Genomic DNA, 27,953 nt, shown 5'->3' with positions numbered 1-27,953 from the left:
ATTATGAGGTACTGGTTGCTATTTTAATAATCTATCATATATAATTCCAATTAATTCTTTCTGAGAAGGATTCAATTGAAAAATATTATCAACTAGATCTCGTGAATGTACGAAAGGAAAATTCAATAATATATTTAAGAAATTTCTAATCTGTGAATATCTAAAAAAATGAATATTTGTTAAGTCACATTTACCTGCCAGCTGTTGAAAAGCTATTATACAACCTTCCCTAATAAATTTGCAAAAGAAAACCGTTGATTTTCCATATATAGAAGGATTGATCAATTATGGATGGTTGAAAAAATAATTATGAGAACTGGCACTAGACAAAACAAATTCTTTTAAATTAAAAAAAATTCCTAAATTAGAAGCAGATTCGCAATATATTTTTGAGTATTGGATTAGATATATCCTTATTAAACTTGGAAAAACTAAATGGAAGAGAAATACCCTTTAAAGACACCACTGAATACTGCTGTATAGTTTTCAATTCTAAATCTGTCCATAATGGATGATCCAATTTGTCAGAATAAAAAAAAATCCCCAAAATTCGATAACAAATATTAATAGCCCAATAATAAAATCTAAAATGATACATACAGTCCCATTGAAAATTATGTGGAATGTTTAAAAATTTAGACATACAGCATAATAGCAGGCTCTTCTGGCCCATGAGCCCATGCCACCAAATTACCCCCAATTGACTGATAACACCTAGTATGTTTTGAATGGTGGAAGGAACCAGAGCACTCAGAGGAAACCCACACAGACACAGGGCGAATGTACAATTCTTTTCAATCAGTGCGGGATTTGAATCCCAGTCCTGGTTGCTGGCATTGTATAAGATCCAGGATGTTCTTGTTGAAAATGGCTGTTGCTTGAGGCACCAATTCAGAATGAGTTTTACTTTACCAACTGAAGCCAGGACATTATCCAGGTCCACCTATGGGATGCATTTTGGTTGCAGACTGTGCATCAGGATCGAGGCCTTTAACTACCAGATCATCCTCATCCCTTTCAAGTTCAAGTTTATCATCTGACTTTACAAGTACAACCCAACGAAACAGCATTCTCTGGTCCTTGGCTTTTGTTGGTTTCATTATCAAATGATTGAATGAAGCTAACTAGATATTGGATTGAAGATAATTTATGAAGATTGTTTGCACAGGAGTATTTTCCTCCAAAACTCCTGAAGCACTGTACTGGAGATGCAATGACTTTTGTTATACAGCAGCAGGCATCCCCCTCCATGCTAAATATGCATTCAGAGAATGCTTGGATCCCTGATCATTAGGACAGGACTTGGGCTGCTCAATCACTAAGTTGCAATATATTTTGCGATTCTCCACTGATCACCAGTTTGCATATAGCCAAATATTTGATGCTGTTGCTATAAGGTGCTGGGTTCTGATGGACAGAACAGTTCTCTGTACTTAAAGGAGCTGCTGAGCAATTTGCTCAGGAAATAACAGTTTGTCACTCCCATAATCCACCCTGCATTCTCCCAGCAAGGGGCCAGTTGGGAACATTTAGTTGTCATAGAACCTTACCTACTTTAGTTATTGTCTTATTGACTGGAATAACTGGGAACACAGCAGTTCTTTGCTGGCCTACCCTAAACATGCACTCCCATGGTCAAACTAAAGCAGCTCAGGGACTGTATAAGCTATTGAGATTTGGTATATAGAATCTCTGAACTCTTTGTCAATAACTTGAAATGCCCATGTTTTCAATATAACTCAACATTTCTTTAACCTACATCAGTGATGGTTCAATGGTGGTGATAACATCAGGAACACATATCATTTTGAGTTCTGGACCCCAAAGGCTCTTCCTGATTTGCATGGCTGAATATTGCTCTTTATCAGGCAGCTGTCATTCTTAATAAAGTGGCATTCAGCAAACAAAAGGACATTGACTGCCAAATTTCCTGTGACAGTAGATTTCCTGTTGCACATAGGTCTGTAGGAAGCAGCTTTCTATTCAATGACTTGAACAGTGCTGAGGATGGTAACATGCTGGCTGAAATGCTTGATGTGTTGCTCCTAGCACAAGAGATTATACCAACTGAGAACCTTTAATATAGTTTGGAAATAAATGGGACAAAAACCAAAATACAGACCACATGATCTAAACAATGTGGAAACTGCAGGCGCTAATGTAGGAATGTAATTTTGCTAATCTGCCTCAATTGCAATCTGCAATATTTGAGAGCACAGCAGGAAATAAATGAATCTTAATTGTGAGAGTGCTTGAATGCTCAGTCAGCAAAATACTCCATTAACAGTTCAATGCCAGGTCAATAATAGCTTCTCGATGCAGAAAATCGGGCATGGGTGAAACTCAAAAATCTGTAGATGCTGTTATTGTAGTAAAAACACACTGAAATCCTGGAGGAACTCAGCCAGTCTTTTAGTGTCCATAGGAAACAAAGATCAATTGCCGACATTTCGGGACTGAGCCCTTCTTCAAGGAATAAGCAGAATGAGCAAGAAATCTCAGAATACAGACAATGCTGGCTGGGGGAGCAGTCCAGACCAACAGAAGATGTTAATTGGATGTTAGAGGAAGTGGTAGAGGCAGGTACAACTACAATGTTGAAAAGACATTTGAATAGGAAATTGAAAAGAAAACGTTAAGAGGGATACAAGCCAAATACAGGCAAATGGCACTCGCCCAGGAAGATATCTTAATCAGCATAGATGAATTAGCCTAAAAGACCTGTTTCTGTATTGTATGACATTACTGTATGAGGGATTAAACAGCAATTATCCTCAATTATCATAGTACTTGTAGGGGTTTTCAACTTCCCCTCACTGTGAAAGGCTCAGAGGTGGGATATTTAAAATGCATCCATGAAAAGTTTTTGAATTAGTCTTAACCAAAGAAGGAACAGTCAAAAGGAATGTAATTAGGCAAGTAGTTAAAGTGTCAGTGGGAAAGCAAAATTGAGGTGAAATAAAACTGCTGAAGTCAGTGGAGGCAGTGGGGCAGCCAGAATTTCGGTTGCAGACTGTGCATCAGGACCGAGGCCTTTAATTACCGGATCATCCTTATCCCTTTCAAGTTCAAGTTTATCATCTGATTTTACAAGTTCAACCCAACGAAACACCATTCTCTGGTCCTTAGCGCACAACACTTCAAACACACATACAGACATAACACACATACGGAAAAATGATACATATGCACAGTACATGTATACAAATATTAAAATAACTAAATATTATTGTTAAATAAATATTAGAGTTAAGGAGAGTTTGTCTGAGCAGTTCATCAGTTGTTCAGCATTCTCACTGCCTGTGGGAAGAAGCTGTTTCTCAGCCTGGCAGTTCTAGCTCTGATACATCTGTATCTCTTTCCCGATGGGAGTAGCTGGAAGAAGCTATGTGCTGGTTGGCAGGGGTCCTCAATGATTTTGTGAACCCTCTTCAGACAACGATACCAATAAATCACTTTGATGGTAGAGACCCCCACTGATCCTCTCTGCCACCTGTTATGCTCCAATGCATAGACCTCCAATCTGATGCTCTATACTGTACAGCAACCATAGCACATTTTAATGCAGCTGGCCAGGACACCCTCGATAGAGTTCCTGTAGAAAGTGGACAGGATAGTTGCTGGTAGCCTTGCCTGCCTCAGTCTTCTCAGGAAGTGCAGCTGCTATTGTGCCTTCCTGACAAGTGAGGAGGTGTGTGCCGAGTGTAGGTCACTACTTAAGTGGACTTTAAGGAACTTAGTGCAGTGTTATTGATGTGTAGTGGAGGGTGGATGTCCCTAGACCTCCTGAAGTCCAAAGTTATTTCTTTTGTCCCGTCTGCATTGAGACTCAGGTTGTTATTCTCACATCATAACACGAGATTCGTCACCTCTTCTTCGTAGTGACTCATCGTTGTTGCTGATGAGGCCAAATATTGTCGTGTCATCTGCAAACTTGATGATTCTGTTGGAGCTGGTTCTGGCGTTACTGTCATGGGTCAGTAGCACCAGTTTTCGGTGTAATGATGGATAGGGTTATGCTGCCAAGCCGAACAGATTGTGGTCTTTCAGTTAGGAAGTCCAGAATCCAGTTACGCAGAGTGGCATTGAGTCCCAGCATGGACAGCTTCACCATGAGCCTCCCAGGTAGGATTGTCTTAAATGCCTAACTGCAGTCAATGAACAGCAGCCTGTGGGACAGGATGGAGTGGAAGGACACAGCTGTAGCACCATCAGTGGAATGGTAAGTGAAGTGAAATGATTCCAGTGTCTCTAAGAAGTGTGCTTTGATGCATTCCATCATTAGATGTTTGTAACATTTCCTAATGGTGGAGGTCAGTGCCACTGGGTGGTTTCCATACCTGCCATGAAGCTCAGAGTTGTGGTTACTACGTCAAATATTCTTTCACTGACACTTAAACCACTTGATTAGGTTCACTTTCTCAATACCAAGTTGTGGAATATTGATGGGATTGTGAAAAGAATAACTAAACTATTGGATTCCATAAGTCACACTTTAAAAACACCTCATTGGCATACCTTTAAAAACACAATGCTGGAGAAACTCAGCTGGTCAAACAGTGTACTTTATATAGCAAAGATAAAAATACATAACCGACGTTTTGGGCTTGAACCCTTCATCAAGGTATACCATCGTGTTTGCAGAATGGTACATTTAACTCCTTGAACTATTCTGCCATTCAAATGGAATCTGAAAAATTTGTACCTTTACTTAATTTGCCCATGCTGATTATATATCGATCCATTCTGCCCATTAAAAATCTGTCAATTTCAATTTTTAACCAAATTACTTAAACTTTTTGGGGGGCAAGAGAATTTCTGATTTATGTTTTACCTTGTGTGAAGAACTGATTCCCAATGTCAGCCTCAGTGATCGTGCACAAATTTTCAGGTTGTGCCCACTTTTCCTGGATAATTCCATGGGAGGAAGTCATTTCTCTTTTTCTCGATTATCAAATCTTTACCTTAAATTTAAATAAAGAAGAACTGTTTTTGTCTTTCTTGGGTGATTATCTGGTTCCTAGGAAAAGCAAGTGTTGAGAATTGTGGAAAGTGTGGTCTGGTTGTTGCTTGATTGAATGTTAGGTCAGCTAGACTTCTGCACGTCAACCAATTGCACTCAATACCATCTTGACCTTACCGCTCTTGGTTCTTGTCATATACCTCATTTGGGATATAACCTTTTCACCTTGGCTCCTGAATGAATTAGGTTCTTACTTAGGCCAAACAGAAAGGTTAAAATCTTTGCCTTTGACACGAGACAAACTTTCTTCATGTGTGACTGATTTTATCATTGCCACTATCTAGAGGTGAACTGGATGTTTAATCCGTTTCTCTGTCCTCTTTGATCTTGAGATCTCTTCTAACTTCATTTCTTGTTCACTCCAAAAATAATTACATCCAAAAGGTTGATCACCTGTTTCTTTGGCAGTGACACTCTTACACGTCCAGTCCTTCTTTGTGGATTACCTTGATATTCCAAATTGCCCAAATTTCTGCTTCATATGTCTTTAGGTCTGGCTCATCTATCATATTGATCAGGTGACCCTGTTATTTCCTTCACCTCATACATTTTAAAATGTTCATCCTTATCATTAAGGAGATCAGGGGCTAATGGGGAGAAGGCAGGTACTGAGTACTGAATAGATGATCAGCCATGATCAAAATGAATGGCTGTATAGGCTTGAAGGGCTGGATGACCTTCTCCTACACCTATTTTCTATGTAAATCTCGATTAAGTGTTGACTCCTCTGTCACTGGCTTGGTGTGCAACTTCTCTGCCATTTTTGCCAGGAGCCTTGGCTTTTCCATTTCAAATTATTTTCTAAACAATTTCTTTTCTTCCATTTGTTTCATTGTTTGTCTTCTCAAAGCAGATAACTTCCATTAAATTTTCACTCATCCTCTGAAATTTGCCCTATTCCACATGCATCTCTGAATTGTGAATCTGGTATTCTCTTTGAATACTACATAGTGGGTAAAACTAGAATATATACCAGAAAATTTTCAACTGACAAACTTTTATTTTATGCATAAATACACAAATGGAAAATGGAATGAGATTTTCCTCAGATACTTTATTGTTCTTTGCATGGTAGGAATGCATCAAATCTGAATGCAAGAACTGTTAAATTCTATATGAAAATATGTCAGTGTAACATTGTCATTTATTTAAATTATGATTTAAAAATTCAGGTCATGCAATATCTGGTCATTGTTTTCAAACAAATTTTCACAATGATGGAGTGGAAATTATTTTTTTTTAATCTTGCCACTGTTAACAAAAATCAGGATCTGTGCACATTTGTCAAGCAATTTCAAAATAAGTGACTTCACAAAACAATATTACATTCATGATTTTACAAGCTTAGCCCCAACAAATCAGCTATAAAAAGAATGTATTTTTATTTCAAATGTTAACACCATTCATGATTCAATTTTCCAAACTGTATTTGCAACATGTGCAGAAATGCTTTTTAATTTCAGCATTGACATAAAGATGACATGCCATTGTAGATAGTGAACCTATAGTGTTTCATTGTTAATGATTACTTGGCTGAATACCCTGATTTTTAGAGCCCGGTCTGATTCAAGAGATCACACAGCCTCCCTTCTCCTTGAAGGGATTCTTGTCCTCAGGAATTCCCTTGACCAAAGGGTCTTCTGCAGACTGTGATTCAATATAATCCTTCAGTTCCTCTGCACATTTTGATACCTGAAATAGTTCAATGCCAAACCGTAAGTGCCAGAAGATCATTGGAATCAGAATAGATTCTGAACATCGTAAACTCTACAGCTGGAGTCGCTCAATCGTACTTATGCTTATTTATCACAAAGTGGTTTCCAAAAGGTGTGTTGACAATTAGTAAGACTGAGGAAATGCAATATTATCAAAGATTAAATTTAGATTTAATTTAAATTTGGAATACATACAGCGCAGTAATAGGCCATTTCAGCCAACATGTCTGTGCCGCCCAATTTATACCCCAATTAACCTATATCCCCGGTACATTTTCAATGGTGGGAGCCCCGGGGAAAACCCACACATACAGGGGGAGTATGTACAAACTACAGACAGTGCAGGATGTAAAGGTGTTCTGCTAACCGCTAGGCTGTACCACCCCATCTTTTAGTGATGAGAATGGGCCTTAGTGGCTGTGTTTCAGGCATTACAACCAATAGTATTGTATATCTAAAATATGAGATGCAAATTAATATACTTTGTATTTCTTTTTGTATGTGTGAATTACATTACATGTGCTGCAAGTTAGGAGGAGCAATATCCAATTTTAATCAGGATCAGCCAGATCGCTCTATGGCTATTACTAATGGAAGAGTCCTTGTTACACAAGATTATAGTTGTTAGTAATACATAGCCTGTGTTCCTCATGTTCTCACTCTTTTATCAGAGTTCACCACTGCTGCTGGGAAACCTGCTTGGAAATACTGAAGTGAATCTCAAAATATCTGCAAATCCTCACATTAAACAGAAAATGCAAGAACTGGCATGCCAACGTTCTGAACTCATCAACAGGAGCTCCTACCAACATTCTCTCCAAAGGCAATTCTTTCTTAAGTTGCTCTATCTCCATTTTCAAACGGTCCTTATCTGATAGATCTTCCATCCCAATCTTTTATAGTCGCCTTAAAAAGAAACAAACTTTCGTTTATCCTATTGTCAAAAAACCATTGCAATTTATAAAATGCAGGATTTAGTAATAGGAGCAAACGGTGAAAGCGTGCCACGCTGGAAAGAGGCTGGCAGGACATTGGATAGGCTCACCACTCTCAGGGCCGGTTCGATTCATCCACTGGCGAACGATGGGCTCCCACCACAGCCTCTACCTACCTCGTCCACTGCCGCAGCCAATGCTCCCGCAGTCCGGCGTCAGCTCTTTTAAAGCGGAGCCCATAATATTTTAATCTGTAATATGATTAAATCACAAGCCTTAACAGATTTGTTCATTAAGTGGAAGAAGAGAAAATCCTTTCTTGACAAGCATATTGTTTCTAGAATTGCATACGTAACTTTCAAAGAAAAAAATATAAATATTTAAAAACATCATATATCCTTCCTTTGGTTCGTCAGCTTTCCTGTAAACACACTTTTTGTTTATTTTAAAATTACATTTATTTAATAAAGTGGATCATACTGACGTCAGTAGCCTTAAGCTGCAAAAGTCCGTTATCAGAGTATTTATCGCCTCTTAAACATCTGTTGGACTGGCCAGCTGATTCATGCAGTCCCAGTCACTTATAATAGACCACGCATTTGAATTAGCACGTTGTATACAGAAGAACTAAAATAGGATTAACGACCATGCTCTCCTAAACATAGACTCAAATCTAGCATTGCATTTTGTTTGCTCAAAATAGCCAATCTCTTGAAGGTTAGTCCAAAAATATGCCTTTAATTTGATAAAGTCGTATGATCCAACGTTGAAGGTGGAGTTTTACTCAACTATTGAAGCTTTGTTTACAAGTGATAAAACTGAGCAGAAGTGGAGAAACACACAAATGGCAGATGCTGGAATCTTCCCTGAACAATGAGAAGTTGGAGGGATCAGAGAGTAACTCGGATCCTCTCAAGAAACTGGATGGAGATGCATCTTATTTTGCCAATTTACAAGTATGGGATAGATTTAGAGGAGCCCAAATTTGGCATCATACCTGTAAGATAATGGATCCAGTCATGGAAACAGAACCGTAGTGCATTACATCACTGAAACAGATCCCTTCAGCTCTTCTAGTCTGTGGCCAACCATTTTTTTTTTGCCTTGTCCCACTGACCTGCACCAGGTCCATCCCTCTCCCAGCCGTATACCTGTCCAAATTCTTCGTAAATGTTAAAATTGAGCCCACATTTGCCACTTCAGCTAGAAGCTCGTTCCACACCCCCATCACTCTCTATGTGAAGAAGTCCCCCCTCATGTTCCTCCTAAACTTTTCCACTTTCACTCTTAACCCATGTCATCTGGTTTATATCTCACCTACCCTCAGTGGGGGAAAAAAAAACTATCTATATTTACTCTGTTCATCACTTTCATAATGTTATATACCTCTATCAAATCTCCCCTCATTCTTCTACACTCCAGGGAATAAAGTCCTAACCTGTTTAACCTTTCCCTGGATCTGGGATGTATCTTTACCTTTGCTAAATGAAGGCACTGTTTGACCTACTGAGTTTCTCCAGCATCTGTGTGCTTTTTCACTTACCATGGTGTCAACAGAATCCTCTGTTTTACATCCTAGTAAATCTTCTCTGCAGTCCTTCTGTCTTATTGATGTCTTTCCTGTAGGTAGGAAATCAAAACTGAAAACAATACTTTAGATATGGCCTTACCAATGTCTTATAGAACTTTAGCATAACATCCCAACTCCTCAGCTCAATAGTTTTATTGATGAAGGTCAATATGCCAAAATCTCACTTTACAATCATTTCCACTCATTTCTTTATTCCCAGATCCCTCTGTTCTACCACACTTCTCAGTGACCTACCATTTATTGTGTATGTCCTAGCTTGGTTTGTCCTTCCAAAATGCAACACCTCATACTTGTCTGCATTAAATTCCATCTGCCATTTTTCATCCCATTTTTCCAGCTGGTCCAGATCTTTCTTCGCTGTCCACACACGTCCAATCTTTGTGTAATCTGCAAATTTGCTGATCCAATTTACCATATTATCATCCAGATCATTGATATAGATGACAAACAATGACGGTCCCAGCACTGATCCTTAAGGCACACCACTAGTCACAGCCCTCTAGTCTGAGAAGTAATCATCCACCACTACTCTCTGGCTTCTCCCATCCAGCCATTGTTGAAACCATTTCACTACTTCACCATGAATACCTAGCATCTGAACCTTCCTGACTAATCTTCCATGCGGGACCTTGTCAAAGGCCTTTCTAAAGTCCATAAAGACAATATTCAAATCCTTTCCTTTGTCAACTTCCCTGGCAATATCCTCAAAAAAGCTCTAAAGATTGGTTGAACATGACATACCATCCACAAAGCCATGTTGACTATTCCTAATAATTTCCTGGCTATCCAAATAATTGTACATCTGAACTCTTAGAACACCTTCAAATAATTTACCTTCTACTGATGTCAGGCTCACTGACCTATAATTTCCAGGGTTACTTTTCGAGATACCCTCCCATTCCATGGTACCACACCTGTGGCTAAGGACATTTTAAATATTTCTGCCAGACCTCCTGCAATTTCTACACTAGCCTCCCTCAAGGTCCAAAGGAAAATCATGTCAGGCCCTGTGGATTTATCCAGCCTTATTTGCTTTAAGACAGCAAGCATTTCTTCCTCTTTAATCTGTATAGGTTCCATGACCTCACTGCTTGTTTACTTTACTTTCCATGACTCTATGCCCTTTTTTTGAATGAATACTGATGAAAAAAAATGAAGATATTGTGGCGGTACGCCATTAGGCAGGTGAACCAGACCTGCTTGTCACGCATGCGGCGGGGCAGCCGACCAAAGTGTGCAGTCGGGAGTTTCCTCCCGACCTCAGCACTGGGCTCAGAAGCCGCTACAATTGGTGACCCCAAAAGGTTCAAACGTCTTTGAACCCAACATGAATGACTCTTCGATCAATGCTATAGCCATTAAGCTTCCTGACTTTTGGGTTCAGGAGCCACACCTGGTTCAGCCATACAGAACCTCAGTTTCACCTCCACCAGATTTAATCAGATTCGACGAAGTTTTACCATGTGGTCACTTGACCTGGACCAGGCCACTGACAAATGAGTGCTGTACCTCGTTCAGCACCCACCCGCGGAAGATAAGTACGGGACCATCAAGCAGGTGCTCACCGTCTCTCTCAATCTCTCCAGGCACCAGCGTTCCGCTTGGATGCTGTGCCTCGATGCCTTAGGGGACAGAACTCCAATCGAGTTGATGGACGAGATGCTCACCCTAGGAAAGTCGCTCATAAGGCTCAAGAGCTATGGCTTGAACGATTCCCAGAGGGCTCAGCAGTCCAGCAGGTTACGAGTTACAGGAATGACCATGCCAAGCCTTTCTCTAGCGCTGCCGTGGAATACCTGGGCCCTGCAAGGGCCTCAAAGAGCATAGCCAGAAGCATCATCCACTTCAGGCCTCTGCTTCTTCCACCAGCGCTGGGGAGCCAAGGCTCAGAGTGTCGTCAGCCCTGCTCGTTCCAGGGAAATGAGCAGGCCATCCACTGTTAACAGCTGTGGTGGCTAGCCAAGAACACAGCCTTCTCTACCTGCGGGATTCAGTCAGCGGCTGAGACTTCCTCATTGACACCGGGGCCCAGATTAGCATCATCCCAGACACAGCCATCGAGTCCCGGAACTGGCCTCCAGGACCTCCCCTCCATGCAACCAATTTGACAGAGATTCAAACATATGGAGACAAGACCGTCCACTTCCAGATTGGCCAGTAGAAGTTCTCGTGGAGGTTCACTGTTTCGTAACCACCATCCTTGGTCTCGACTTCCTCCTTACCCACAGACTCCTGGTCGACATTCGAGGTAGGCGACTGGTAGATGCTCATACCTTCCAATCCATTCACCTCAACGCCTCCCACTTAGGGCAGCTGCAGATGGCCATGGTCAGCATGCCCAAGGATGAGCTTCAGCATATCCTGGATAAGTTCCTGTCTCTCCTCAAGCTGCAGTTCTCCGCCAACTCACCACGCCACGGGGTGTTTCATTACATCCTTATCCAAGGCCCATCGGTCCATGCCAAGGCACGCCGGCTCCTGCCGGATAAGCTCCAGATAGCAAAGGAAGAGTTCTCGCATCTGCAGGAGCTGCGGAAATCATTCGATGCTCTGACAGTCCTTGGTCCTCACCACTCCACCTGATCCCGAAAGCCTCCAGTGGCTGGTGCACCTGTGGAGATTATCGGTGGCTTAATGACATGATGGTACCTGACCATTACCTGATCCCTCACATCCAGGACTTTACGGCCAACCTGCATGATGCGAGAGTATTTTCCAAGGTCGACCTGGTGTGCAGGTATCACCAAATCCCAGTGCACCCTGAGGACATACCCAAAACAGCCATCATCACCCCTTTTGGCTTGTTTGAGTTCCTATGCATGCTGTTCGGGCTCAAAAACACTGCCCAGACCTTCCATTGCCTTATGGATACAGTGGGCAGGGATTTGAACTTCGTATTCATTTACCTGGATGACATCCTTGTCGTCAACAGAGACCGGGCACAGCACAAGTCTCATCTGTGTACCCTCTTCTCCTGACTGGCCAACTTCGGCCTAACGATCAATCCGGCCAAGTGCCAGTTCAGGAAAGAGTCCATGCAGTTCCTGGGCCATTCCATCGTGGCAAAAGGAGCCACATCTGCTGCTACGAAGGTCACTGCAATCAGGGAGTTCCTATGCCCGGACAACCTCAAGGGCCTACAGGAGTTCGTGGGTATGGTCAATCTCTATAACTGCTTCATTCCAGGTGCTGCATCCATCATGCAGTCGCTCTTCGCCCTTATCGCGGCCAAAGAAAAAGCACTCACCTGGACTCCAGAAGCCAGCAGGGCATTCGAAGCCATGAAAGATGCCCTTGCGAAGGCTACCCACTCACCGACCTGCATATGGTGCTCTCCATTGATGCCTCTGTCACAGCCGTCAGCGCTGTCCTGGAGCAGCAGATGAACAGACAGTGGAAACCACTGGCATTCTTTAGCTGACTTCTTCGCCCACCAAAGTGCAAGTATAGCTCTTTCGATCGTGAGTTGCTGGGCATTGACCTGGCGGTGCGTAATTTCTGCTATTTCTTGGAGGGGAGACCTTTCACCATTTTTACCGACAATAAACCCCTCACTCAGGCGCTCGCTATGGCAAGAGATCCCTGGTCGGCCTGCCAACAGTGTCATCTCTCCTTCATTTCAGAGTTCACCACCAACATTCGGCACAAGGCGGGGAAAGACAATGTGGTCACCGATACACTCTCATGACCGGCCATTTGCACGCTGACACCCGGCATCGACTTCGACCAGCTCGCCCCAGACCAGAAGTCCAATGAAGAGACACGGACCTTCAGGACTACCATCATGTGCCTGCGGTTTCAGGACTTCCCGACTTCTCACGGTGAGAGCACCGTCCTGTACGATGTCTCCAGTGGTTCCCCATCAGTGGCACAGGCAAGTCTTCCACCATATCCATGACCTTTCCCACCCTTCCATCAGTTCCACGGTCCGTATGGTGGCAGAACATTTTGTCTGGCACGGGCTTCGGAAGCAGATTACAGACTGGGCCAGAACCTGCACCCATTCCCAGCTTTCCAAGGTACACAGGCACACCAGAGTGCCCGTACAAGATTTCGAACATGTTCAGGAATGGTTCAGCCACATGCATGTGGACATCGTCGGACCTTTGCCCGTTTCCCAAGGTAACCATTACCTTTTCACAGTGGTAGACCGCACCAGTCATTGGCCTGAGGTAATCCCGATGCCAGACGCCTCCACGGACTCCTGCTCCTGAGCACTTTTGAATGCTTGGGATGTCCGCCTGGTTCGGTGTCCCAAACCACCTCACCAGTGATCGGGGCACCCAGTTCACCTCTGCACTCTGGACACAGGTCGCCAACAGGCTACATCACACCACAGCCTATCACCTACAGGCCAATGGGCTAGTTGAGCTATTGCACCGCCACCTTAAGTTGCCACTTATGGCCTGCCTCACTGGCCCCGACTGGGTGGACAAGGTGCCTTGGGTGTTCCTGGGCATCCGCTCGACACCCAAAGAAGACCTACAGGTGTCATCAGCCGAGCTGGTCTACGGTGCACCGCTAGCCTTACCCGGTGAGTTCATCAACGCACCTCACAAACTCCAGCAGTCACCACATGGTCTACTTCCCTGCATCCGGGCCCAGTTGTACTCCTTCACACCCCCACCGCCACCCAGATACAACACACGGGCCTCTTACATCCCCAGCGAGCTGTACTCTGCAGAGTAGAGCCCATCCACAGCATCTCTACAAAGACCATACGAAAGGCCGTACAAAGTCGTCCAGTGTTCAGAATCCACTTTCACACTGGAGATTGCTGGTAAGATGGAACTGTTTACAGTGGACAGGTTAAAGCCAGCCCACCTCGACCCCACTGAACCAGTAGTTGTGGCCCAACCCAAGAAGCGAGGCCGCCGGGCAAAAAAGGACATTGGCACCGGTTCTGGGTTGGGGAGGGGTCTGTGTGATGGTACGCCATTAGGCAGGCAAATTAGCCCTACTTGTCACGCATGCGGCAGAGCAGCCGCCCAAAATGGCACCGTTGGGGGTTTCCTCCCGACCTTGGCACCGGGCTCAGAAGCCCGTACTTGGGGGACCCACATGACGCCCTGGTGACGTCGGGGCCCCCCAGCTTGGTTCTCAGCCAGGTCCGGGCTGGGAGTATAAGACCAACCAGGCAGCCTGCAATAAATCAGTTTTTGCTCACTGAACTCAACCCATCTGGTTGTGCGATCCATCAGTTAGCAGTGTAGCCGCCATTACAATCTTTCCCATCACTTTTGACTCGATACAAAGCTGACCACTTTGATCTTCAAGGGGACCAATTTTTCCCCTTACCATCATTTTCCTCTTAATATATCTGTAGAAACCCTTAGGATTTTCCTTCACATTGTCTGCCAAAGCAACCTCATGTCTTCTTTTAGCCTTCGTGATTTCTTTCTTGAGGGTTTTCTTTGATTTTTTGTACTCCTCAAGTACCTAATTTGCTCAATGTTGCTTATATGCCTTTCTCTTCTTCCAAACCAGGTCCCCATCACCCTCAAAAACCAAGCTTCCCTCTGCCTGCTAAACTTGTATTTAATCCTGGCAGGAACATACAAACTCTGTAGTCTCAAAATTTAACTTTTGAAGATCCTTCACTTACCTTGCACATCCTTTCCTGAAATCCATATCCCAATCCATACATTCTAGATCCTTTCTCATTTCCTCAATTTAAAATCTCAACTTGACGATCAGACCTATACTTCTCCATAATGAATTTAAAATAGTGACATTATGATCACTGGAGCCAAAATGTTACCTACTTTATGTATACTTCTGTCACCTGTCTTGTCTCATTCCCTAATAGGAGATCCAGTATTACATACTCTTGAGATGGTAGTTAATGTCTATATATTGATTTAGAAAACTTTCCTGAACACATTTTTCAAACTCCAAGCCATCCAGCCCTTTTTTACAGTATGGGAGTCCCAGTCAATATGTGGAAAATTATAATTCCTACTACCCTACCTTGTGTTTCCTGCAGCTGTCTGTTATCTCTCTACAGATTTGCTCCTCCAATTCTCGCTGACTATTGGGCAGTCTATAATACAACCCGATAAGTGTGCTCATACCTTTCCCTTTCCTCATCTCCACTCATATAGCCTCAGTAGTGTAAGGTAAAACATCATGAGATGGGAATGTGTAGGGAGTTACCCTGTACAGGGCAGTAACAAGAAGGGGAGGTGTCCTTGTACTCCTGTTAGGTAAAACATCATGAGATGGGACCGGAGAAGGAGTCACCCAGTACTAAGGAGTAACAGAATGCATCCTTGTACTTACAAGATAAGAGAGACATTGATGGATTGAGAGGCAGGAAGCTAGCAGGGAAAGGATAGCAACAGTTTTAGTCATTGGACAAGTAATGATATGATGATGTTCTAAGCACATATCCAAGGGTATAAAAAATCACCATTTTGCTGATAACGGCAGAATGCATTCTCCGGCTAACTTTGTTAGTCGCAAGTGTTACAATCCGGTAATAAAGAACAAAGAACCCTGATTTCGACTCAGCCTGGTGTTTGTCTCACTCATTCATGAACAAAGCAGACCTAACAATTTGGTGACCCCGACGTGATGGGTGAGTGAACACTGGACGACGGTTTCTGTTTTTTCTGACAATCATCTCAGCCGGCTGATAAAAAGGTCCAGAGAAGCCTGTTTTAACAAAATTCTCTTTTTTTTTTTAAAATCTTTATGATTGTCAGTAAGAACTGGAGATCGGACAAATTAGACGACCACAATTGAAGGTCGCATGCCAGGATTGTAACACGTAAGTGATTACAGACAAGATAAAAGTCCTTAAGGTGTTTGAATGACATTTATTAAGTGCTTCGCAAGAAACTACTAGAGTTTAAAAGTCTTTATTGTGTCGTTGCAAAGTCCAATAGAGTGAGAAGGTGGTCTATAAACAATTGAGGACCTGAGTTTTCTGCCCTAAACTGGTTATTAAGAGGAGAAATCTCCCACGTGAAGGTTGGGCTTTGAAAGAAAACAAAGGTTCAGGCTTATTGGCCTCAATTGTATCTGAGAGACTGACTTATAAATGTCCGGTAGGTATGATAATGTCTGTACACTTGAGAAGTTAAGAATTTATTTCCCCAATTCGCCGTGGTGGAATACCACAGCAGACACTAGAGACCTTGAGACAACAAAAAAAGTACTCAGGGACGCCTGCCTGGTGAACAAGAACGACGACAGAAGGCTGCGACAGCTGTGTCCGGATCAGGTAGGAGATATTAATGAAAAAGTTGACAAACTCCTAAGAGACACCCAGTTTATTCGAAATACTTTTGATAAGTTAAATGAGGGTATTCCCAACATCACCAAGGAGATAAAGTTACGTAAATTCATAGATTGGTACAGGGAAACAGGACAAAAGTATAGCCCAAATATTTGGTTTTCTAGTTGTAATTTAACTTTCAGACCCCTTTGGGAAAACAGAGAGTGGAAAACGAGCAATCAGAGTATACAGGACAGTCTGAAGTCAATTGGAGGACAAGACTTAGAGACTGTTCTTTTAAAAGATATTAGTCATCCAGCTTGCAAGGAGACATTTTTAAAAGCAATTTTCGTTGACATAGATCCCCTAAACGGACAAGAACCTAAATTAAAACAGGCATTAGAAAGCGGTCCCGCAGCTATGGCTGTACAGTTGCCTGCTAAGACTTTTGACCAAGTTATTAAGGAAATTAATCAGGAATTAGAGGAGCGAAATACCAGTAATGCGGCATTGGAAAAACAAAAAATGCTCCGAAAATGTGTAGACCGCTGGAGGAAGAGGGGTTGGTTACCCGGGGGCACTGAGATGTTCCTGACAGGTGAGGGAAACAAAAATTTTAAAACGTAGAGGCTTAGATAAGCTGGAAGAAACAAAACACAGAAGGGAAAGGAAAAGTGCCTGTTTCCAGTTTCCAGCCACGAAGTGTCCGGGTTTGCTCTCTCCCTCCCTCCTTTCACCCTCCCCCCTCTCTCTTCTCTCCCCCTCTCTCTCTTCTCCCCCCCCTCCTCTCTCACCCACTCCCCCTCCCAATCCCAATCTGTGGCGGTGCTGCCCTGAAATCCCCAGGTTGGGCAGGGCAGAGAAATACAATTTGGTTTTAATTTTGTGCCCACAATTCCAGCTCCGCATCAAATGGGATCCTGTTTTATCCTCTCTCCCTCCCTTTTTCCCGCACCCCCACCATTGCGGGATCAGGGCAGACATTGTGGGCTGACGTGTAGCTCACTCGAGGTGGGAGGGAAGGAAGGAGTGATAGTTCCCAGTGGTGGGAGACCCAATCTGATCCAGACCAGTGATCACAGGATGAGAACCTTTTAAAACCTTTGAAACGAAAGTGTTAATCTGAAGACTTTTCTCCCAGTGGGGCCAGTGCAAGGCATTTTCTCTCTCTATCTCTTGTGCTCTGTGTATCTGCCTCTCTATCTCTTTCTCTCGCTATGCTCTCTCTCTCTCTCTCTCTCTCTCTCTCTCTCTCTCTGGCACCCCAGATGGGACACTGGAGTCACGTCCCTTATATTCAGATATTGAGACACTGGGGTGTGACAAGAACCACGGGAATAGGGACACATCAGACGAGGTACAGGCCCCTTTAATAAAAATAGAAGGGGGAGTAATAGATGTAGAGACCCCTCTGGAGTCCAAGAAAATAGAAAAGGAGTTAGAGATACAGAAATGGAACATGAAAAAGGTTCAGGATAACATTAAAAACTTAAACAGAGATATTAATGTGCTGGGGCAGATCAGTGAGGATCAAAAAGAATTAATGGTAGGTGTATTTAAGGAAGTGGAAAAGATAACTACAACACTGTCAGGAGAAATTAAAGCTGAAGGAATGGTAATAGGAGTAAAGGACGAAAAGTGTAGTACAGATGAGGAAACGAGATACGATCCACCATGGGAGGAAAGTAAAAGGAAAAGACTCGGGAGGGAGAAAAATAGACATGCCTACCTGGACATAGTTAGAACAAAAGAGAAAGATGTGAAACAACTAAACTATGGCCGAAAAGATTATCTTAGAGATGAACGTGACCAATATACCTTTGACCCTGAGACATTGGAAGCTGATAGGGACAGTGACAGTGACGAAGAAGAGTCAGAACAAGGTGGGATAAATAAATGCATGCCAAGAGTAAAGAAGGAGCAGAAATCCCCAAAATTGAGATATCAATGCCCATTACTGATCACGGGACGGGGAACTCAAAAATATGTACCCTGGTCACGAATGGACTTAGAGAGTTTAATGAAAAAACTACCTCCGTTGAGTAATGGGGCTAGTCCATGGATTTCTTGTTTTGAGCGAGAAACCTGCCAAGAACAATTAGCACTCGCAGATGTCAGAACTATCATGATAAAATTAAAGGCAGAAGGGGCCCTGAAGCAAATAGAGAAAATTGTAAGAAGCAGTAAATTGGGGGATGAAATAGAATTTAACCCACTTTGGAATAAATTTTGGGAAGCACTTAGAGAAACATTTCCTACACCCTATAGTTTGGATGCCTTGGTAACCCTTCAACTAAAGGAAGGAGAGACTGCACACGAGTATTTCACTCGAGCATGGGACTTATGGGAAACAGGGACTGGAGAAAGACCCGACCACAGCCCCTTAGGAAGGGCTCACTTTCGTAATGGGATAATAAACGGACTACCTGCTACGGTTCAAGCAAAATTAAGGGACATTGTGGGATTAGAGACAATGTCAGAGGATTTGTGGAAAAGACACCTGACACATGCAATCAAACGACATCGTCAATCAGAGCATGCTAAGTCAGAAAGTGCGTCCCAGAAGGAGGTGGACAAAACAACCGATAAATTGGTGAGAGCCATAGAACATATAGGGGTTACATTAGCGGCCCAACAGATAGTCCCACAGGTCATGGGGCCAGTGATAAATCCGGGACCCCAAGTAAGAAATGGTTGGGAAAGACAGCTAGGTACAATGTATAGAGGGGAACATGCAGTATGCTGGTACTGCCAAAATCCTGGACACTACCAGCGGAACTGTCCGGAGGCTGGGAGAGCAAGGGGAAAAAGATTACCCTCTATTAGAGGCTATCGGGGAAGAGGAGGAAACTTAAGAGGACAAGCAAGGGGTAGGGATGGACACATTGATGGGCCCCAGAGAATCGGGGGGTGGCAGAGTGATCAACAAGTCCAGGCACCTCAGTGTAATGACTATATTGAGGAAGGTGCTGAATTTGATTATTGAAGGTGCCCAGGAGAATCAAAAATCACGCCTCCCTGGGAGCCACCAAAAATTTGGGGGACGGTAAATGGAGAAAAAATTGAATTTATGGTTGACACAGGGGCAGCAGTTACGACAGTGATTAAAAAACCCCCAGGGAGCACATTTTCGGGCAAAACATTATCTACAATAGGATTCTCCGGGATAAGGGAAACACAGCCCTATACAGATAACATCGACATGACATTTGGACGACAAAGGGTTAAAACGCCTGTCCTGGTTGTGCCAAGTTGCCCCATTAATTTATTAGCAAGGGACATTCTTACCAAACTAGGAATAACCATACAATGTTCTGAGAAGGGCCTTCGGTTAACATACCCAGGGGATACAATAAGAAGGGGAGGACAGTTTATAGTAATGACCCCATCTAACGCTTCAGAAGACTCTGTGGAGGTTAGTATTTTCTGGAGTCGGCTACTGTATGATGAACCAGGCCCAGGGCTGATTAAACAGTTTTTTGAGTGGAGGGCCAGTATTCCTCGGTATGGGGATTACCATTATCCACTAGATCCTATGCATGTTACATTAAACTACACCATCCACCCGGACCAGGAATATGAGGAGAGGTGGGACTCTCTAAAAGAAGGGAAGACAGAAACGATACATTGTCCATTTATCTTTGTAGGTAAGGAGGGAATAGCTGCTATGGTTGTCATGACAGAAGAACAAATGGAGTGGTTCTGCTTAGGAGTAGAAAGTGTGCCTCATGTGACCTTGGGTATTGCCAAAGATCATCACGCTCGACAGCTGGGTCCGATGGTAAAGGAAGCGATAGGGTGTGAATACAGGCAGACAGAAATCCCGGGATATTCCACCTCGGAGGGAGGAAAATTTGTCAGACTGAATATTGAAGCATGGGACCAGGTTGTGAATGAGAAAGTAGAAAGAGACCGAGCCATAGAAGGAGAAAATATTGATCACAGAGACTCAGACAAATATCTTTCTAATCTGAGTCCACATATATGGACAACGGGGCCCTATGATGTGGGAGTAATAAAAGGAGAGGTATTTCTAGAATTGGCCAACCCCGGGCAGAAACCAATATGGAGAAAACAATACCGCTTGTCGCCCAGTCAGGAGGAGGGTATTAAAGGAACGATAGAAGGGTTAATGGAGTCAGGGGTTTTAAGGGCGGCACCTGACAGTATGTGGAACACGCCCATCATGCCTGTTCCCAAACCGGGTAGAAAAGACTGGAGGATGGTACACGACCTCCGGGAGATTAACTTGGCTACCAAGACCATCGGGAGACCAGTCCCAGACCCATATGTAGCACTTAGGGCTCTGAGTCCGGAGCACGAATACTATACTGTCATTGATCTGGCAAACGCATTCTTCTGCTTGAATTTAGCTGAGGAATGGCAAGACTGGTTAACTTTCACTTACCAAGCACATCGGTACACATACACTAGATTACCTCAGGGTTATAAGGACAGTCCAGGACTGTTCAATCAGGCCCTTAGCGAAATCCTAATGAAATTAAAGCTCCCGGAAGATGTTACACTGATTCAGTATGTAGACGACCTACTATTAGCAGGGAAAACGCCACATGGGTGCCTGACAGGGCAGCCAAACAGGTTACTGGTTATCATGAACATATACAGGGGATGATTTTGAGGTCCCATAACAAAAAAAATGAATCTGAAACTAAGGAGACTTGTAGCAGATTGAATGACTACACAGATGAGTTTTGTGGAGGAAGAGTGCTGTACAACTGGCTCCCCGCTAACTAGGATGGTCGGTGTGCTCTAGTAACCCTTAATGCGCCAGTGCTGATTGTCAAAAGGCAGGAGGGAGACGAGGATTCCCTAGAATTGCGCCACACAGAGAGTTGGCTGTGGAGAAAAAGGAGGAGTGTTGGACTCTTGGGGCCGGGAGGAAGGAACCCTGATGGGGTATGGATTGATGCCATTGGCCAAGCCCGGAATATTCCGGACGAATTTAAATTAGCCGATGAGATTGCAGCTGGGTTTGAAAGCTTTCCTGTTTTTAGTGCAATATTTCCCATCACTGTAAATAAGAATGTTAATAGGATCAACCTTATTCACTATAATGTCCAGCGCCTTGCAAATTTGACCAGGGACGTTGTTGAGGCAATACATCAACAACTGTCAGAAACTTCCCTTATGACACTTCAGAATAGGATAGCGATTGATATGGTCCTGGCAGAGAAAGGTGGAGTGTGTGCTATGTTTGGAGATCTATGCTGCACTTCTATCTCTAATAACACAGGGCCAGATGGATCACTCACTAAGGGGTTAACGAAACTTAGGGCATTGGCGAAAGAATTAAAAGCCCAGTCTGGAGTCTCCAATCCTGTTTTATCCTGATTACAGGGAGTGTTTGGGAGATGGAGCACATTGTTAGGACAACTTTTGCTGGGTTTGTTCATTTCTGTATCAATTTTTATCACTTGTGGCTGTTGTTGTATTCCATGCATTCGAACGCTGGTCACGAGGACCATAGAGAAAGCCTTTGCTGACCGTGATGAACTGCCTCCGAAATATCAAGCTGTGCAGGCTGTGGAGCAAGACTATCTCACATTACAGGAGGCGGAGAAAGTTGCTGAGATCGATCTGGAGTCTGAAGGGGAATGTGATGGAAAGGAGGGATTGTGAATTAGATTGTTACACATATAATTTTAACCTTGCTTGTAACCTAAATATTATAACATTGATTGTAACACAAACATTATTAATCAGATTGTAGAACAAGTATTATGAATTAGATTGTAGACCATATGTTAACTTGGGAATTTACTAATGTACGGGGGGTTAGCTAGTTTTTTGCTTGGGGGCAAATGGGATGAAACTTGTAAACGGGCAATGGGATCGGGGTGACGGATGGGGGGTGTACGCAAAGGAGCGTTGGGGGAGCCCTCGCCCACCAGCCGAACTGCCCTGTGAACAGAACCCGTATAGAGCTTGGCAATAATAGGCGAACTAATGTAACGCGGTGGTAGCATAGTCAGGGCGAGATTGTCCTCTAAAGAGGACAAAGGAGGGATTGTAAGGTAAAACATCATGAGATGGGAATGTGTAGGGAGTTACCCTGTACAGGGCAGTAACAAGAAGGGGAGGTGTCCTTGTACTCCTGTTAGGTAAAACATCATGAGATGGGACCGGAGAAGGAGTCACCCAGTACTAAGGAGTAACAGAATGCATCCTTGTACTTACAAGATAAGAGAGACATTGATGGATTGAGAGGCAGGAAGCTAGCAGGGAAAGGATAGCAACAGTTTTAGTCATTGGACAAGTAATGATATGATGATGTTCTAAGCACATATCCAAGGGTATAAAAAATCACCATTTTGCTGATAACGGCAGAATGCATTCTCCGGCTAACTTTGTTAGTCGCAAGTGTTACAATCCGGTAATAAAGAACAAAGAACCCTGATTTCGACTCAGCCTGGTGTTTGTCTCACTCATTCATGAACAAAGCAGACCTAACAGTAGCCAAACCCTCTACTCTGTCCTGCTTGAGCAGAGCTGTGATATTTTCCCTGATGAGCAATGCCACTTTCCCCCCTTTCATTCCACCCCCCCCCCTGTTCTATTACATCTGAAGCATGGAAAGATTGGAACATTGAGCTACCAGTCCTGCGCCTCCTACAACCAAGTTTCTCTAATGGCCACAAAGTCATAATTCCATGTGCCAATCCACACTCTAAACTCATCTGCCTTTCCTGCAATACTCTTTGCATTGAAATAAATACACCTGAGAACATTTCCACCACATACAACCCATTGACTTCTAATAGGCAATGTAATTTTAACATCATATTTTCCCCCCTCCACTCCTCTTTCTGTTCTGGCACTCTGATTCCCACCCCCCTGCATACCTAGTTGAAACCTACCAGAGCAGCAGTAGCAAACTTTCCCACATGGATATTAGTTCTCTCAGATGCAAACCATCCCGTTAGAACAGGTCCCACCTTCTCTGGAAGAGAGTCCAATGATCCAGAATCCTGAAGCCCTCCCTCCTGCACAATGTCTTGAGTTATGTTAAGCTGCATTATTGTCCTATTTCTAACCTCACTAGCATGTAGCACTGGTAGCAATCCTGAGATCACAACTCTTGGAATTCCTGTCCTTTAAACTAGTGCCTAATTCCCTGAACTTTCCTTACAGGACCTCCTCACCCTTCCTACCCACATTATTGGTCTCTATATAGACCACAACATCTGGCAATTCACCCTCCCTCCTGAGAATGCTGTGAACTCAATCTAAGATATCTCAGACCTGGGCAACATATCATCCAGGATACTTGATCTCTTCCACAGAACCTCTTATCTCTCCTCCTAACCATGGAATCTCTATCACTACAGCTCGCCTCTTCTCCTCCCTTCCCCTCTATGCCACAGGACCAGACTCAGTGCCAGAGACCTGATCGCCGTGGCTTGTCCCTAGTTGATCGTTCACCACAAGGGTATCCAAAATGGTATTCTTGCTATTGAGGGGAACGGCTACAGGTGCCCTGCTCTGCCTGCCTGTTCCCTTTTCTTCTTATGACTGTCACCCATCTACCCTCCTCCTGCCTCCTAGGTGTGATCATGTCCCTGTAACTCCTCTCTATCACCCCCTCTCCTGTCTGTTCATCCAACTCCAGCTCCAATTCCTTAATTCAGCTTGTCAGAAGCTGTAACTGGATGTACCTCTCACAGATGAAGTTGTCAGGGATACTGCTGGCTTCCCTCATGACCCACATTTTGTAGTGGAGCATTCCCCAGCCTTGGTTGCCATTCTCACTGTTTATGACAGAAGAAAAATATATGAGATATCTAAAACCTGCCTTTTTCTGTGCCTACCTGCTTAATCCTTTTTGTTTCTCGAATAGGGTACTCCTTTCTTATTTCAACTCCTAATATCTCATGCCTCTTGCATGTTTTCACCAAAGCCTGTTGGGCCAAAACCTTACCAATCTGACTCAGCCCACTCTGACGATGATGGATTTTTTTTTTAAATGAACTTGGCTGTTCTATAAAACTTCTAGCATTCTGACAGTTCTAAGTAGAAACTGTACACTAGGCTCCCTTCCATATCACAGAGGCATGGACAATTTCTTGGGCAGACCTGAAGATTGGGAATGCCCTGCCAATGTGTCCCAGTTACTTTTTCCCTCCCTCAGAGAGCTCCTGGTGAGGGTAGCAATCCAAAATTGATTTCTACGTAAAGAAGAAGGATGCATAAAGGGTTTCCCTGCACAGATGGTGTTGGATACCTCAAGTGAATCAGACCAAGGATAACTGACGAGGCTGGAGGATATGTTTTGCAGGAATTATCTATATCCTTTCCCACTGCAAAATCAAACCTCTACATTTGACATGAGCTTGGTTGATCTGTCTTTCGAAGATCTCTCCTTTCCCCTTTGGATGGAGTGCCCACTTTGGTAATTGGGTACACAAGATCACTAGCATCTCAAGGGGATAGTGAAAGATGAAGAGGCCAAATGAAGGCTACAAATCAGTTAACCTGTCTATCAGGTATCAGTTCATAGATTGATGTCCCTCATAGTTTAGATGAGTGACATGCAATCTTTTGTGTGGAAGATCAATTTAACAACACATTTATTGGCTGCTCAAGTGGACTTATACACCCCATCATCCTGAAATGCCCTTGCTAATTTCAGTATAACTCTGTTTAATGCTGGATTCCTTAAGTATTCCAGGGCAGCGTTCCTGCATCCTGCAGTTTCCCATTGTACATCTGATGCAAGGTTGGTGACTCTGTTCATTTTAATGAACAGGAATGAGTTCAAAGGGGATACTCATATTTAAATACAAAAAATAGTGCAAAGACAAACAAAGTGTATAATCTTGTGTCACAGAAAACAGAGAGAAAGTGTAGTGGAAGAAGTGTGATTTGGTAGGGTTTAGTGAGATCAATTACTTTTGAGAATTCCATTCAAGAGTCAGTTAACAGTGGGAACAGTTGAATCTGGTGGTATATGTTTTCAAACTCTTGTATCTTCTACCCAATGTGGTGAGGAGAGGATATACAATATTATGACCAGAGTGGGAAGGTTCCTTTAAAATGTTAACTCCTCCTTTCCTGAAGTTGACAGAGGTAATGGAGGTTGGAGGTGAGTTGATTTGTCTGATGGCCAAATTTCTGGAGTTTCTTCTAGTCTTGGGCACTTCTTTTGCCCAAGCTTTTGCCTTTTGCCTTCTGGATTGACCTGATGTTTGACTGAACCCTTATAATACTCCAGGCCCTCAATACAGATACATCCATTCAGGAGCATGTGACTGTAGAAATAATTTGGAGATTACAACATTAAAAATGCTGCTATTTAATTTGCTACCGAAGACCCTAAATTTGCAGTGTAGGACCCTGTCCCTCTTTCAACATGTGTCACAGCTACTAGCTATTCACTCTCTCCCTTACATATACAATATCCTGGAATGGTTGAAGACATCTCTAACCCTATCACTGGTGGGGGGGGGGGGGAGGGGGGGGTAACATCAATCTCCAGTCCAGACAGCTGAATCTCATTGACTTCAACTGAAATGGTCACAATTATACTTGACTGCACTGGGTACCTTGTTTATCGGCCAATCTGAAACTGCAAGGAGTTCAAGTTCATTTATTGAGATACTGAAAGGGTTCATTTTGCAGGCAGCCTAGTTAATCATCCATATATATTATCATAATAAACATACAGTATATATTGTAGAGTTACAGATTTATAGATAATGATCAGTTGGAACAGAAAAAAGGCAACATACTTTTACAATTGTAAGATTTGTTCAAGAGCCTGAAAACAGTGGAAAGCAACTGTCCTTGAACCTGGTGATGTCCAATGTTGTATGAAGGTCTGAACTGCATTCATAAGTCTCTGCAGTTTCTTTTGGTCTTGGACAGAGCAGTTCCTGTACCATGCACATAGTAATGCACTTAGATTGGATACTTTTAATGGTGCATTATAGAAGTTGTTGAGGGATGTAGGTGACATACTGAATATCCTCATTTTTAAGCAATTAAAGATTCTGGTGTGTGTTTCTGGTCATCGTGTCAAATGTGGTTGCATGAGGACAGATTGTTGATGTTTTTCCCTCAGACTTAAATTTGTCTAAATCTCCACAGGGGAGTGAGCTTACCTCTCCAATAGAAGAACTTAAATGAAAAGAAATTACTTGCTTTGACTATTAGCTTTGGCTAAACAATAGATAATATATATTTTCCTTGCTCACTCCCCAAAACCTTCACTCTGTGTCTGCAGTACTCTGGGATCAACTGTGCAATATCAGTACAAAAAAAAAGCTGAAGAATTTTGAACCAGATGTGTTGAGTTGGTGCTTAGGTTTGTCTTTTTTCCCTAGATGTACACCCCTCCCCACCCATCCAGCCATGAAAGAAGCTACTCTTCTATCAATTTTCACAGAAATACCAACAAACGGCTGAGTGCCCTGCATGCACCATACCTTTAGTACCGACAATGACTGCCCAGAACAAGGTGTTCCCATCGACAAATTGTTCCAGTGCAGCCACAAAGCTGGTGTCTAACAGAAAACATGGATATTTGCCCAGGTGTCTCCTGCACAGAATAATCAGGACAAATCCAATCACCCCACATTTCATCATCAGAGGGAAGAAAGGTATCGTGGACGATTATAGTGAATGATTGACAAAGGTCAGTTTGCCTTCTATCATAATCATATGTTCCTAAATTTTATTTCCACCTTGATCCAAATACAAACAAAAGAGCTGAATCCATAGGTGAGATAAGCAGGACTGGTTCTGATGACATGACCGCTTCTGGCAGAGTGAAGCATCAATGTGCCCTGGTAAAATTGAAGCCTGTGCCAAACAAGGAGAAATCACACAAAGGAAGTTGATTCTGGTTGTTGGAGGCTAATCATCTTTGTTGTATATTTTCCCCGTGAAAATAAGCTCACTTGAGAGAAGCTGTAAGCATCTTTATTCATGCCAAGATGACGCCAAACTGAACTTCATCATGCAATGTAATTCCGTGTATATGATGTCATGTGTGCATGCAAATCCCCATAGCACTCTTCCCCTCAAAAAAAATGTTTTGTGCTTCCTGGTAAATAAGTGTAAAGTTAAATTTAACTTTTTAAAAACACTACAGAGAATTTCAACTATAAATCCCGCACTACCTAACAAAATGTATTAACTGGAAACATACCAAGTCCTTAGGTCACTGCCCATAGTCTGCGATGTACTGAATAAAGTCACTGTGCATGGTCTTTTAAATGTACTGAAGAGTGTCTTTTTCTCTTGGATCTTCTTGGGGATGCAGAACACCGAACTGGAGTCTGACATTTCAACTGTTTTTGAGGTTCCTTGTGGAGGTTTAATTGCCAAAGAATCTCCTCTTCACCTCGATCCTGTATCGATCCTTCTCATCTGTGTAGTGAATTGCGAATGGTTATCTCCATCTTGTGTTCTTGAAGCTCTCCTTCCTTCAGTGAGTCTCGCTTAG

The 27,953-nt window shown here is 43.1% G+C and overlaps 1 protein-coding gene across 2 annotated transcripts; it reads right to left on the bottom strand.

The window, feature by feature from the left end:
- Positions 1–6,078: 6,078 nt before the first annotated feature.
- On the bottom strand, positions 6,079–9,299 carry LOC138753078 (guanine nucleotide-binding protein G(T) subunit gamma-T1-like). Of its 2 annotated transcripts, none has more exons than XM_069915672.1 (4): positions 9,217–9,299; positions 7,784–7,924; positions 7,545–7,644; positions 6,079–6,715 (listed from the first exon to the last, which is right to left on the bottom strand). In XM_069915672.1, the coding sequence occupies exons 3-4, from the start codon at positions 7,623–7,625 to the stop codon at positions 6,590–6,592; spliced, it is 207 nt and encodes a 68-aa protein (XP_069771773.1). In that variant the 5' UTR covers positions 7,626–7,644; positions 7,784–7,924; positions 9,217–9,299; the 3' UTR covers positions 6,079–6,589. The 2 variants fall into 2 exon arrangements, with proteins under 2 accessions (XP_069771773.1, XP_069771780.1); XM_069915679.1 differs by having other exon boundaries at positions 7,850–7,924.
- Positions 9,300–27,953: the final 18,654 nt, after the last annotated feature.

Source organism: Narcine bancroftii, chromosome 1 (genome assembly GCF_036971445.1).
Source record: "Narcine bancroftii isolate sNarBan1 chromosome 1, sNarBan1.hap1, whole genome shotgun sequence".
Classification (NCBI taxonomy): domain Eukaryota; kingdom Metazoa; phylum Chordata; class Chondrichthyes; order Torpediniformes; family Narcinidae; genus Narcine; species Narcine bancroftii.
This window is presented reverse-complemented; position numbering and strand designations above follow the sequence as displayed.